Raw genomic sequence first — 15,466 nt, 5'->3', positions numbered from 1 at the left:
ACTAAAAATAGTTTAGAATTGTTCCGTTGCCTAGGCAGCGAATTTATTATTGTCAGCCATTTGCAATTCCTTACGTTAACAAACGAATAAACGCCAGAGTGACAGTTGGTACTTTAAACATAAAAAACAACGAGAAACCATTATATTATTTAAGTTAAAGTGTATAGAAATAAACCAACGGCGTTCCAATAAGCGGTCCTTTTTCTTGAGTGAGTAATTTAACAAGATAATTAAGAGCTAGTCAAAGAATCAAAGTTTATCACATGTTTTGTTTTTGTTTTGTTACGCCTAAGAAGTATAACTTCTAACGCGCGTACATAAGCACACACACCGATTTTTTTTTGTAATTGTTTTAAGACAACAGTTATAAAATAATATACGTTACTTAAAAGCTTTTAACTATTTATTTTTATATACGATTATTTTCACTATTTTGACTAAAACACAATTATTGTGACTTGTAAAGTTTTCGAAATAAAGCATTCAATTAATATACTCACTGTCTCAAGTCACACTGTATTCACTGTGAATTTATTTTAATTATGCACGAGAAAAATTAAGTATTTCAAACACAACAATATTGTTATCTTTTCAAATATTTCAAACATTTATTGATAATTTATGAGTATTTATAAAATAATTTATTTATTACTTGGTATTTTTATGGCACATAAATCGACATCGAAGTGTCTAATTTTAATGTCGACAATGCCGGAGAGCTATCGACAATGGTACTGTATATGTATAATAAATAACCACAATTAATAAATAATTTGCACTAAGTAAAAATTGACTGAATAGAACACAATTTTGTAAAAAAAATTTGTGGCTTGATTTAACTACCTACATACAATAAATACGCAATAGAGTTTTGGTTTGTACCAAAATAATAACATGATCAAAGATTTGATATAATATTATGATAATACGTAGTATCTAACTATCTTAACAAGTAGGTATATTATAATCACGGTGGAAACCTTGAATTATAATACGGATTAGCTGACTGTTCAATCTAACTTTTAATCAATATAATCGTAATAATTATAAAGTCGGGATTTAACAATTGCGTACAATACATGCAATCGACGCACGTGATAAGTTATGGAGGTGTAAATAGCGATAACCTATTTCAGCGATGGCGAAGCTATGGCATGACATACGCGAAAATTTTGCTGGCACGTGAAAGAATCCTTACGGAATATAAGTCCCTATTCCGGATCGTGGTTGAGCCATAATCGGGACGTTAAGTGTTTTCATCGATATAAAGAGAGATTTTTGTGTTTAAAAAAAGCTACAAAAAGAAAATCTGACGATATATTATGAAAAAATTCCTATTATACCATTATTCAATTATTCAAAATTTTCTGACGTAATTACATTTTATTTAATTCCTTGTAGAATTCACTAAAGCTCAATTCAACTGTGAAGTTTAATATGCTGACAATTCAGGCGCTGCCATATTGAATTAAAATAATATTTTTATAGTTAATCCTATCAAAATCTTACAAATCTTCTTGCATGAAAATATACTCAGAGATTAGGTAAAGTAAATTTAAACAATTTGTGTCGCAGATTTATTTGTTGTTAAATTTACATTCATGCTTTGAAGTTTATTTGCCAGGCTTCGTATAAAACGTCTTGCACTAGTCCTGAAACGAGTTACAATAAAATTCACAATTCATTATTATCATAAATACCACTTAATGAGAGTATCCAGAGCAAGCCATCAACACAAGATGCTATTTTTATTCTTATTTATCAATAATACTGAAAACACAAAAAGAATTTTCTATATTACTATCCTAAGGGATGGATGATGGGTAGGTTGATTCCAATGAATAGAAAGATTCTGCGTGATTAAAGATTTCCTTTAACAATAAATGATACAATTTTAATACAGACACGTACTATAATATTTAAGTGATTTTGACAGTTAATAATTACGGATATGCGTTGTGAGAAAATTACTAATCGTTAGATCGTAGATTCAACTGGATGTTATAATGATTTGACGACTTGTGTTATTAGGTCTCTCGCTTTCTGAGGTTTAACACCGATTTTGGACAAAGAAAATGCTATGTTAGCTTGAGGCGAACAACCTGAAGATGCATGTCATTGTTTACTGTATGACCGATGCAGAGTTTATGCCCTGGTAAACAATTCATGGAAAACGACTCTTTTTGCAATTCGAAATCGCGTTTATAAAATAATTAATAATACATTTTATTATACAAAGTTTCAAGAAATGCATTCTACTACGATCGGACAAGTATTTTTCGTGCAATAACAATGATTTGATATTATCATGTTCGCATTCCGAATTATTATAAACAGTTGAATTAGCAAGAAAAATGTTGTATGTTATTATGAAATCATCGTCAAGGCGATCTGCTTACTGGGTTTACTGACAGCAGAGCGTGCTGTTGACAATGATTTGTAACTAATATTAAAAGACATACCTAACAACTAGCTTTGTTACAAAGTAACATATTATGTTCTACGGTACTTAAACAAACTTTGATGATGACTTAAATATACACTGTGATTGACGATCCACGTAGTTCACACATTACCATCCTCATGGAATAGTCAAAATTCCTAATAATAAAATAATTTATTTTTGATATCATATGATTAAATAATGAGATGGCAAGTGATTTAGAACAATTTTGTTTGTTCAATATAAATACTCAATAAAATTTATATTTTTACCATCACTAATAATGTAAATTATTATTTTATACTATGTACCTACTATGCATTACGTTTACATAAAAATATAGAATAAATCAGTCGGAAAATACGTTAATATCACATAATATGAATACCTTGGGTATGTACAAGCTGCATTTCGAAGTATAAGAGAATCAACGCTTGTTACATAATATGAGTGCATTTACACATAATTTACTGTTTAGTCACATATCAGATTAATAAGATATAAATGCGAAAGTAATTATTCACACTATACCTACCAAGACTTTGATGACAGTTTTGATTAGTGATTAAATGAGGGGCAACGTATTAAACGTAATAAATACCAGTGGTGAAGGGCGAAGGTACTCTGTTAATATCCGAATAAATAGTGTACACCAATCTTCATTGAACTAATTTTTAGTAAACTAAGACAATAATGTACCTACCTCGTATCCGGATATTTGTACGTAAACAGTTCACCGCATTCGTACGCCGCAGTACGTGAAACATGAGTTCGTGTAACATTTAATCAAATAACGAGTTCTTCGTTGAAAATTTCACCGTGGAGTATATTTGTTCGTATGTGGAGATGTCTTGACTAGGTTAGGTTAGGTTTGGTTAGATTAGTTTAGGGTTAATCTAATTGGAACAGTACTATTTGCAAACTATCGCCGCATTTACGTACAAATGTATTCCACGGTGAAATGCTCAACGAAGAACTCATCATTTGATAAAATGTTATACGTACTCATGTTTTACGTACTGCAGCGCACGAATAAGTGTTCCACGATTAACTGCATACGTACAACTTACATGTAACCGATTTACCTACTGTAGATAGTGTCCGCTAGTTTTAAAAATTCAAGTAGTACAAGTTGTCAGGGAAATACAATGGTTAAGAAAAGTAAAAACATCTATCATAGTTTACAAGATTGTAAGTCATAATATCAGCTAATTAACAATTGTTAGGTACCTTTGTAATAAGTTTTTAATTCAATGACACATTTATAAAGCGTTTGTTATTTCAAAAATCTATTGTAATACTGATTTAACTACCCGGAATCTACTTTAGTGTTTCAATACACATTCCGGACCCTGGTCAATATTAATATGATGAATGTTTTAACCCATCCATACGTCATATGCTATTTTTAGTAGAGATATAAAATGTTAATAATTTTTATCGATTACAGGTTCTTATCTCTAAAATCTAAAAACATATAAATAGTACGTAGATTGCAATTATTCAATAGAACAGGAGTCACTGGCAAGGTAAGAAGACCTCATATTATTATAATTAATGAATCTAACTTTAATTTAAAATTTAATTTAACATGCATAGTTTTAAAAAACGATTTTAATAAAATCGGTTAAGTTAATTATTAATATCAAAAAAATGTACGTACTAGCAATGTTCTCTTCAATTTTTCTTTTGTGTGTGCGGATCACAAACTCATAATAATTATTATATATATATTTTTAAATACTTACCATTAATTGCATAGATAAATGAACTCAACAAATTCAAATCAATAATGGTAACATAAAAAAGTTTCATTCATCCTTTAATTTTATAAAAATATAATATTAATAGGTACGAGTACTTGATGAAATTTGAATTTAAATTCTAATGGATTTAAGTTTTCTACTATTTCATTTAAGTCGTTTTTTGCGACCTGGATTTCTTGATTGAAAATTGATCACCACCGACAACAATTATTGACGGTTGGTAAAGTTCATTATCTTAATTGCAGGATTTTTTACCATTCATTTGTCTAGGTACAATTTGAAGGTTGCTAAGAGATTAAAAAAACATTCAGTGACGTAATTAATTTAATTCACAAATGTATTAGATATCTATAGTATATTGTAAAATAAAGTGTATGTAATTTTTAATAAGCTTATGAATCTGAATGTGTGGGAAACTTTGCTGTTCGCGGCGTCAATAGTTATCAGGAATGTACTAGTAAAAGTATGTTTAGTATATAATAATTATGTTGTGCGATAAGAAAGGCAAATAATAAATGTATGTCCGTATTTTTTTAGCTTTGTTTTCTATGTATACATAAATAAACTCATTCAGTCAATTATATTGTTATTTATCCATGCTCTTCTCTCCCGTGAATATTTTTTTAATAAATTAAGTCACTGTAAACTCAATCAAAGCACGCTTGGGTGCGTGGTGACCTTAGTTTTGGATATCTGCTCCTGAGATATTCCCAGAAGTAAACAACTGCTTATGCTTTACATCAAAATGTAAGATTTCGTGTTAGTGTAGTCTCAATTTTTTTTAAATTAGTTTAATGTCCAATATTGACCATAATGAATATATTATGTTTTTATAAGTAAATAATAAAAAGAATGAGTAAATTAGTAAAATGCAAATTAATAAAGGTAGATAAGAGTTTAATTAGAAAGTTGACAACAAATTAAACTTCTTCATGTTATCCTGAGAAGTAGTTAATTGAAACATATTCCCATTTTCCTATCGCATACTGTTTTTTTTTTGTAACTTACATACAAATATGCGAAAAATTCTTTTCATATACCTTTCATAGTATTCTGGTTGATATTATGTCCCATCTTGACCTTTAATTGCATCACTATTGTTTTAAAAAAAACCTTCTTCTAACAGATGAAGTTCTTTCTGATCGCGGCGTTACTCGTCGCGGCAGTAGCCGCCGACAAAGAGCGGTTCGATGGGTTCAAAGTGTACCGCATGAACCCCACAACCCCGAAGCAGCATGAGCTTCTCAGGCAGCTAGAGACTGTTGAACATCTGGACTTCTGGGCCGGAGTCAACACAGTCGGCAATCCTGTCGATGTGATGGTTCAGCCTCAGGAGCAGGAGGCTTTTGTCGCAGCCATGGAAGCCGCCAGCATGGAAGCCAAGGTTCACATCGAAAATGTTCAAGAGTAAGTTAAGATTTTGTGATTGTTTATTTTTGACTTAAAGTACTACATAGACTGTAATGAAGTTTAAGATAATTTAGTTTTAGTGATAAAACTTTTTTATGTGCTGCTTTGTGAATCCAAGGCTCTCTATATAGTCAGGCTGAGGCACGAAACTGTAAATTTTGATCGATTTGCTAGTTATTGATTATAATTATTTACTTCTAATGCAATATTATGCTAAACTGTTTGTAGAAATTGATGCTTATTTCGTAGTGCAAAAAATGGTAATACATTAATTAATATAAACACGTTACATACCGCATTGCATTTAAATTTGAACAATGACTAGCACTACTGTCAGAAATCGTAATCTAGTGCCATGGTTTTAGTGAAACGCCCGAGTGCTGTTGTAAAATCTAGACGCCAAATCAATTATGGCGAAATCAGCCATAAAACGATTGAATGAATATGGCGAAAGAAAACATAGCTAAGAACTCCCGAGAACCACTGCATTAAGTGGATTACAGCTTATCTGAGAATGCAGAGCAAAAAATGTGTCATTTTAGTAGGATGTGCTCGCCAATATTATATCTATAGTGATCCTGTCACAAAATAGATCATTAATGTGAAAGCCAGTCACCATAGACGACTGCGAACCCAATTTAATTTACATATTCAAAAAAGCACATTTTTAATATGATAGTTATAGGTACACAATTATGATATTGATTTTTAACTTACGTATTAAAAGGTGCTCGATATTACAACACTATACCATGCTCCAAAAACAACCTACGGGAAATTACATTTTGAATCAGATGCTTGCTAATACGGTCAAATGACAACTGATCCTCTATAGTTTATCATGTATAAAAAGTTCTAAGACAGTTGTGTCCTAATTGTGTTGTGATGAACCACATGGTGCGCTAAAGGTAGCGAATTCCTAACAAAAATAAAACTGGGTCTATAAATCGTGATTAAAATCATACATCGGTTCACAAAGTCTTACCGACATTCTTATTACAGTGGTAATAGGTTGATTGGTTTTAAGAAATTCCGTTGTATTAATCTTTAGTTATCTTCATAAAGAATATTATAACAATATTATTCACCCTCAGTTTTCTAAGTACTGGTAGGTTATTCTATCATTCAATCGAAAGTACCTAATAAGAAAGAATGTCTGAAGAATATATGTAATTTTATTGTTTAATAGAAAAATTGATGCTGAACTCGTTGGAAGCTACGCTCGCGCTGGTATGAACTGGAATACGTATTACAACCTCAATGATATCAACGCATGGTTGGAAGACTTGGCCAACAATAACCCCGATAAAGTGTCCGTTGTCATCGGAGGATCGACATACGAGAAGAGAAGCATCAAGGGTATCAAGATCTCTTTCAACACCGGAAAGAGGGGAGTTTTCATTGAAGGAGGAATCCACGCTCGTGAATGGATCTCACCAGCTACTGTCACTTACCTGGCTAATGAGCTGTTGACCAGCACTGATCCGATATTCAGGAAGATCGCTGAGAGCTTTGACTGGTATATCTTCCCAGTTACTAACCCTGATGGATTTGCTTATACTCACTCCAACGTAAGTATTTGTTTATAATCTATTATATCCACCTCTAAAATATTTGATTTTCTGCTGATTAACTCTATTAATGCTCCTATAAATAAAATCTTCATAATTTAATTTTATATCAGAGAAACAAGTTGAGGTTTCTACGTAGAATTACTAGGAATTCCTTAGTACAAGCAAGACACTTAATTCTGAAATAACATACTCGACTGATATTAACAGTCTATTTATATTAATGATAAAATAATTTTGGTTTTGTCTGTAATTTAGTAATATTTAACTAGGTAATATCAGCATTTTGACCTTTTCCATAATACCTGGCATACAATATAGCACATTTAAAAATATATATTAAGAATGTTTTTATTTGTTTCGTTTTAATTCAAATATTAATGCACACCTTACAGAATTTATTATTAGCAAAAACTTATTTAACTTTCATTTCGATAAATCCGAAGTATGTAATGATAAAACCTCCCGAAAATAACGAATTTGCAATAATTCACAACGGGTAGGTAAAGTAGTCAGAAAGCAGCGATGGAGTAGTGAGGTGAGGTGTGGATAGAGGAATCTAAGTATTTTATTTAAAAAAAATAAAATTAAATATTGTCTGTATATATTTATTCTATTACCTTTCTATACTTTACGCGTATACTTTTATATCTGAATTTCACGTTGTAATCTGTAATGTTTGCAGAAAAGCAATGTGGGAAGTTAGTTTGTTAAAATATGTGTGTTTACCATCATACCTTCCAGACTAGGTTACTCATAGCTCGTGTAAGCCTTAAATCATGCTTTCCATTATAATGGCAACAGGTCAATCAAAATTGTATCATAGACTGTGAATAAAAGTAAAAAAAAATATATTTAAAAAAAAAATGATGTACTTACAATATTTTATTTTATTTTTATAGAGCCGAATGTGGCGCAAAACAAGGACCCACTACGGAGCCTGCTTCGGAGCTGACCCCAATAGGAACTGGGATTCTCACTGGAGCGGTAAGCCAACATTCAATCATCCAATTAAAAAACAATCACATCTGCATTTTTATAGTTACGAGAAAATCGCGTTTGAAGTTTTTTCAAGTGTTAATTAAAAAGAAAATACTGCCAATACGATATATTTTTTTTGTTTTCCGAATAAAAATAAATCATTTCAAATTATTCTCAATAAAAATTTCGATAAATATGGGTTCTGAACCTCATTTTAGCATGTGGTTTATTTATTTGCATGATTAAAATTGCATCCGCCATTTAAGAATTGTTTTGATGTATTGCCTCTTTTGTGAATGAATACCTAGGGTGAAATGAATTAATATTTCGGTCTCTTATGATACACTTCACACCTGAAGGCAATCTAATGTGATTTTGGAGTTTGGCACCAATTTGGCCCTTAAGCTTACTACGCGAGTTTCCGATAAATATATCTTCAACATCTAAAGTGTTCATAAATAACAATTTACATACTTTTATCATTTGACCTTCCTTAGTTAAATTATTGAATGCTAAATTTGTTTGGCGTTTGGTTTCGCCCACCTTTACCCTTCGGTATTTAAGCAACACCTCAGAGACATGGCCCAATAAAAAATTTCACTGCCTGGCATTGTCTCCCATTTTCATTATGCATTATAAGTTTACATTGACGACTTAACTTAGTTTTGCACTTTAATTTTTGACTGATTTGGCAGGAATTATTCTGTTCGAAAGGGTAAGATACTCCTCGCCATAATTTACTTTCTTTTAAGAAAGATTCCTCTTCCACTGTTGCGGTTTCCTAAGCTTCTTTCGTGTTAATTCAGTAGGTTCAAGCCACGGCCCCCACAGGGGGTGGGGGGGGGATGGGGCCTTCTATGTATTAATAAAGACTTTTTATTGTACTTGATAGAAATACTGAATAAATATTATAGAATACAGAAATGTCATTTTGACATTGATATTGATTTTCATAGTAACGCACGTATTTATTAATAATTTAGTTTCTAGGACCCACTTAGCAACCAATAATAGTGAGTTTTAACTACTTTTAACGATTTTTTCCAAAATATACAAAACACAATTAACTGAAAATGAATTCAATTCTGCTTAAAGATGGCCAAAAGTATTAAAATAATCCATTTTCATTGTGTTCTGATATATTCTAAAAGTTTCAAATCTCTATCTAGTCGAGAAGTTAGTTAAAAATCATGGACAAACAAGAATACTAGCTAATAAAAACGTGGTAAAATACAAAAAAATCGCTAAAAATACACTGAATACTCATAATTTTACCTGGAATACGATTCGGCAAACATTTTTGTAGAGTGTCACACTCCTTTTAACCCTAGCAGTAGGTAGAGGGGCCGACAAATGTCCTGGCCTGGAGGCCCGCTTCAGAATGTGGGGGCCATGGTTCAAGCATAGCATTGGGGAGTATATTCCGATTCCGTTGTATCAATGGATGTTGCAGTTGTATCAATTCCATTTCCGACTCGGTCTCAGTTTCGTCAGATTCCTCGTTATAAACATATTCATCATCAGTAGCATCTGGTGAGAAATCTCCAGTGACTCCGTGATTCATTTCAGAATCGTCAAACTATAACACGAATTAATAATGATTATCATTTTTATATTACAATAAAACACACAAACAATAATTATGATCTTGATACACATTAGTTCAGATGTGGTGTAGAGTGGAAACTGTAGAGGATAAGAATCTTATTAATTAGGTACCTGAAGTGTTAGATTTGAAGCAATAAAATTTGTAGCATTGTGTACATCAGGCAGAATACATTCAGAGACGTTATAAGTAACACCTCGGAAAATGTGATTATTGTGCACTATCGCTGCAAGTGCACTAGGACGTATGTTGATTTTATATTTTAAAATATTTTGAATTAATTAAAAAAACAAACCAACTTATCTAACATGGAGATTGCATTTTACGACTTATAGATGTGATATTGTTACAGTACAATCATTAAAAATCGCTCCATTTTAACATTTAAAACAAAAAAATCGCGATTTCGGCACTTGTGGTTGTTTTGTTTTGGATGATCGAATAATAAATTTCCTTGTTAAATATTATAAACATACCGTGGCGAAGGGTTAAGGTAGGCTAGTAAGATTCGATATAAATAGTGCACACTATACTTTGTCAGTTTGTTATACTCATTTGTTTTCATTGAACTACGAATACAATTTTGGTTAGTTTTCAAATTAAATTTAACCCTGCCTAAACCAAACCAGAATAGTTTAGGTATACTATGGACGATCCAACAAAAATAGTGTACATTTTTTCAGTCAAACTTTTTGTTGTCGTTGAATTAAGAATACATATTATTACAGATTATGTTGGTTAGTTTTTTAAAATTCATTATGATCTGTCTAAACAAAATTTTTGAAATCATTATTATAGGTATTGCATTTTATTTTATTCCATTATATTGTAAGTATCCCTAGTAAGTAAGATTTAAAAATAAAATTAATTTCTAGATGCACTACACACTTTTTAAAATTCTAACTATATTATTAAATTTATATTTTTCTTTATCAGAACAAGGAACAAGCAACAACCAATGCGCAGAAAATTATTGTGGCCCAAAAGTTTTCTCCGAAAAATGCACGTCCACTTTAGCCGACTACATAAGCACCATCGGATCAACCCTTGATGTATACCTTGACTTCCATAGCTATGGACAGATGTTGATGATTCCATATGGATATACCACACAGCATTTGGAAAACTATGATGACACGGTAATTTATTTAATTTCTTTGTGTTTTTACTAACATAATCTACCGATGGATTTTTCACCATTTTTCTCTGCACATAATCAACAACTTTAAAAATCAAATTTCAAAATCAAATCAAATTTATTTATTTTACATATAATGAACATGGCAAATTATAAATTCACCACGTTCACGACATGACATAAAGTAAGTGTTAACAATTTTCAAATAAAAATACAGGGTAATTAATATGAGTAAATAATACAATAATAAAATTCCAGTATTCGTTCCGTCAAAAATAACGGTTTTTCCAGTTTCCGGTTTAGTTTCAGTTTGAAGCCCTGGTTTTTATGTTTTATGTCATATTAGTTTCTTTTTAACAATGTCGTTTTTGATTATAAATTATAGATTATAAATTATGAAAATTATGTCGAGATGCGTCACACGATCGTGAACGATTTCTTTGCGCCTTGAATTTGACACAAATTTAATATTTCAAATGAAAAACAAGAGCATATTTATTTCGTATACCTACATAATATTAAGCTTATCGAATTGGTGTTTCCGTGAATGACTAACATCAACTAGCAGCGCAATTGTAATTGCACGGTAACATACGTGTTTAAACATGTACTGAACCGAAATAAACCGATATTTTTTCCGGTTCCGTTCCTATTTTCTTTCCGACAAAAATAACGGTTACTTATACCTGTTTTAGGTTCAGTTCCGGTTTAAAGCCCGAGTTTTATGTTTTCTGTTCGTATTAGTTTATTTTTAACAATGTCGTTTATGAAAAATTTGATTTCATTCAATTTTCATTATAATTAATTATCCTTGCTTCAATTTTATCCACTATCGTCATGTAGGCATGTGTATTGAAAAATATATTTTTATTTTATACTGTGGTTTGCAATTCGCACTATATAGAAGAAATTAATTTTGTTTATTTTCTTTTTTGCTGACCTGACAATTTTTTGACAACCTTTTATTTTATTTTTTAGTTCGCTATTGGTAAAAAAATGGTTACCGCCCTCGCCAAGAGATACGGAACCAGATACACGGTTGGAAATATTGCTGAAACGATTTGTGAGTAAATAAAATATCTAATTACCAGCCAATTTTATTTATTTTGTCATGGAACACTCATACTTAGCATTATAAATGAATTTAACATGTCATGTCAATTATTGGGTACAAGTTGTAAAGTTTTTCGTAAGTAGTAGTATTCTCTAGAATATTTTTTTGAATAAAGCCCACGAATTAGTATGATGCAAGAGCGAAGGAAGCCACACGGGCGATGCGTTTGATGCGTCCTCACTCCCACTCGCAGTCGGAATACAGCGGTCTCGCGACGCAGCGTCTGTGTGGCTTCGCTCTAATGCGTCAATTACATTGAGCTACTTTACGAGATGTTTGTTGGCGAATTTAAAAGCGGGCGATTCAGCTACTGCGATTGTGGTGATGACACACAACGCTTTCCATTCGCTGAGAAGCCAACAAGCTGGTGACTATTTTGACAGAACGTATTTCGTTTTTTACTGGGAGGTCGCTACTACGCTCTACTGCGCAGACACAGTAGGCCCACACGCCGGCTTGTAGAGTGTAAAGTTGACCGGCTTTCAACTTTTTCGGTAGATTGATTATAATCTGCTTGTTAGCTTGTTCGATGATGACACTAGGCGACTTTATAGACAGATTGTAAATTCGCCAACAAGCAGCTCGTAAAGTAGCTCAATGTAATTGACGCATAAGTCGTAAACTGTCCGATATACATATTTTAATCCGATAGCAATGTCTATATAAAATGTAGACATTTATAATAGCACAGAATTTACGTGAAATAATTAAAAAAAAAAACACAATGCACTGATTGCCTCATCACTTATAAGTCAATCACTGATATTATTTTGACAGTGTATATCATGAAATCCAGTCAATTTCATCTTGCTCTAACTTATTTAATTGTTAATAAGCGATATCTCTGTTGTAAGCGATATCACATAACATGACATTCCTTTGCAATGCTATTATGTTATATATTAAAAACAATTATATTTTTTTCATAGACCCCGCTAGCGGCGGAAGCCTCGATTGGGTGAAGAAGATGTTCAAGACTCCACTCGTATACGTCTATGAACTGAGAGATACTGGTGCCTATGGATTCATCCTTCCACCAAGCCAGATCATCCCTAACGCTTTGGAAGTAATGGACTCCATTATCGTAATGTTCTTGGAGGCAGAAGCCAAGGGCATCGTCAAACTGGGATAGATTTTGCAATCTCGCAATGAATTATTTATTACTGATAGTTAGGTCCTTAATTAATAGCAGTCAACTTTTATTACTTATACTAATTAATGATACTATTAATTACTACCATAGTATTAAAAATTGGTAGTTGAGTACCTTAGTATCAATAATGTATTAATTATCATACCTTACCTACTGTGAAAAGTGTTTTATATTTATTTATTTTATTTTTGTCTGTGATACGTTGAAAATAAAATGGAATAATAACAAAAAATGATTGTATACATTATTTTCGATTGATTGATAATGGGACTACGAAAAGCCGCAAATATATTGAAAAAATAGTTTTTGTCTATTTAATGGAAGCCAGTGGCAAACACATTTTGAAAACAGCTTATATAAGTACTGGATTATTTATTAGGTTAGGTTATCATTCTTAAGTTAATTAATCTCACCAAAATCGACAATGAAAATTGCCACTGTGCCCGCATGACTTTCAGTAAATAGACTTGTATTAAAAAAATATTTTTGATAAAAATGCTTTAGTTTTTAATAGTATTTTTACGGATTCTTGAACATTTTAACACGTATTTGTTATATTTTTTGCTTTTGTCCATGTACGATCCTAATAGGATTAAATGGTTTTCAATGGAGTAGAGGTTTGTAGTAACATATTTTTGTTCTGTACGAGAAATGGATGTTAGCCAATTGCTCAACCTATTAGGTCCATACCTGACTCCAGACAAAATTTAAAAATATAAAATACATAGTATCTTAAAGATGTTTTTAATCTTGTTTCATCATCTAACTATAATAACAGTGACGTTCGGTGACTTTTACTCATAATAGGGATGGTGTTGATAAATACATTACATAGGTATCTTATATATTATACTATCTACGTAGAGATTTGTAGATAAGTAAATATTTGTGTATTATATTATAATAATATATAGGGAATGGGACGATTTGGCACCGCGAACTGGCCTCCGCCGATTGGCCTCCGGTAATTGGCCGCCGGTACAATCGGACGCCGGCCCAATTGGACGCCGACCCAATTCGACGCCGACCCAATTGGCTTCCGGGAGGATTGAACGCCGCACAGTTGAATTAAATGCGCAAAGGAATAGACGTACGTTACGATTTGTTGGAGTAAATAAGCAAGTCAGTTTAATATGCTTCTATCTTCTCAGTAGTTGTACCTTATACATTTTGCGCTTGACACATTTTTAATATAGATTAAGAATAATTATTATGAATTATGATGTTTATTAAAATAAAATAATTCTTGCCTCGCTAAAACTTAAAGATGTGCATAATCAATTAATTTATTGTCTATACATGGGTACTTATTTATATTTACAACAAATATTAAAAATAATGTTAGATGTTAGAATGAAAATTACATTATATTTCAGCGTTTTATCAACTTAATATTATAATAAAGCTTAAACATGTATATTATTATGCATAAATGCTTATTTTAAGATAGTATGAAATTACAAACAAAATATTAGGTAAGTTATCTGCTAAGTATAAATGTTTCAGTAGTTTGATTGATAAACTACTTAGTTACTGGGTGCCGGACGAAATCCCAAAGGCCGAAATCCCAAATGCTAAAATCCAGAATGGCCGAAATCCCGAAAAATAAAAAAATACAAACAAAAACCCATTTTTTGTGGAAATATAAAAAAATGTAAAATAAAACCATCAATAATTGCGCAATCGTGTGCGCAATTTTTGTAAGAGAGACAAATCCCATTTTTGCGGAAAATGGGTTTTTCCGATTGCGCAATTTTTGACAGGAGAGACCATTTTGTAGAACGAATGAATTTTGTGTCTCTCGCAAAAACTGCGCAATTCACGAATGCGCAATTATTGATGTTTGTAATTTACATTTTTTTTATATTTCCACAAAAAATGGGTTTAGTGTCTCTTGCAAAAATTGCGCAATTATTGATGTTTGTATTTTTTTTAATTTTCGGGATTTCGGCCTTCGGGATTTCAGCGTTCGGGATTTCGGTATTCGGGATTTCGGCTTTCGGGATTTCGTCCGGCACCCAGTACCTAAGTAGTTTACCAATCAAACTACTGAAACATTTATACTTAGCAGATAACTTACTTCATATTTTGTTTGTAATTTCATACTATCTTAAAATACGCATTTATGCATAATAATATACATGTTTAAGCTTTATTATAATATTAAGTCGATAAAACGCTGAAATAAAATGTAATCTTAATTCTAACATTATTTTTAATATTTGTTGTAAATATAAATAAGTCCCCATGAATAGACAATAAATTAATTGATTATGCACATCTT

General features: G+C 31.6%; 1 protein-coding gene across 1 annotated transcript; it reads left to right on the top strand.

Moving 5' to 3' along the window:
* The first annotated feature begins 3,954 nt into the window (after positions 1-3,954).
* LOC147071217 (zinc carboxypeptidase-like) lies at positions 3,955-13,408 on the top strand. Its single transcript, XM_085948040.1, has 7 exons — positions 3,955-3,972; positions 5,336-5,616; positions 6,809-7,190; positions 8,093-8,177; positions 10,714-10,916; positions 11,894-11,978; positions 12,959-13,408. Exons 2-7 carry the CDS (start codon positions 5,336-5,338, stop codon positions 13,159-13,161), a joined length of 1,239 nt encoding a protein of 412 aa, XP_085804166.1. The 5' UTR covers positions 3,955-3,972; the 3' UTR covers positions 13,162-13,408.
* The last annotated feature ends 2,058 nt before the right edge of the window (positions 13,409-15,466 follow it).

The sequence above is a fragment of the Rhyacophila brunnea genome, unplaced genomic scaffold, assembly GCF_057557595.1.
Source record: "Rhyacophila brunnea isolate RB1 unplaced genomic scaffold, BYU_Rbru_1.0 scaffold_20, whole genome shotgun sequence".
NCBI lineage: Eukaryota > Metazoa > Arthropoda > Insecta > Trichoptera > Rhyacophilidae > Rhyacophila > Rhyacophila brunnea.
The sequence above is the reverse complement of the archived record's forward strand: the minus strand, read 5'-3'. Positions and strand labels throughout refer to the sequence as shown.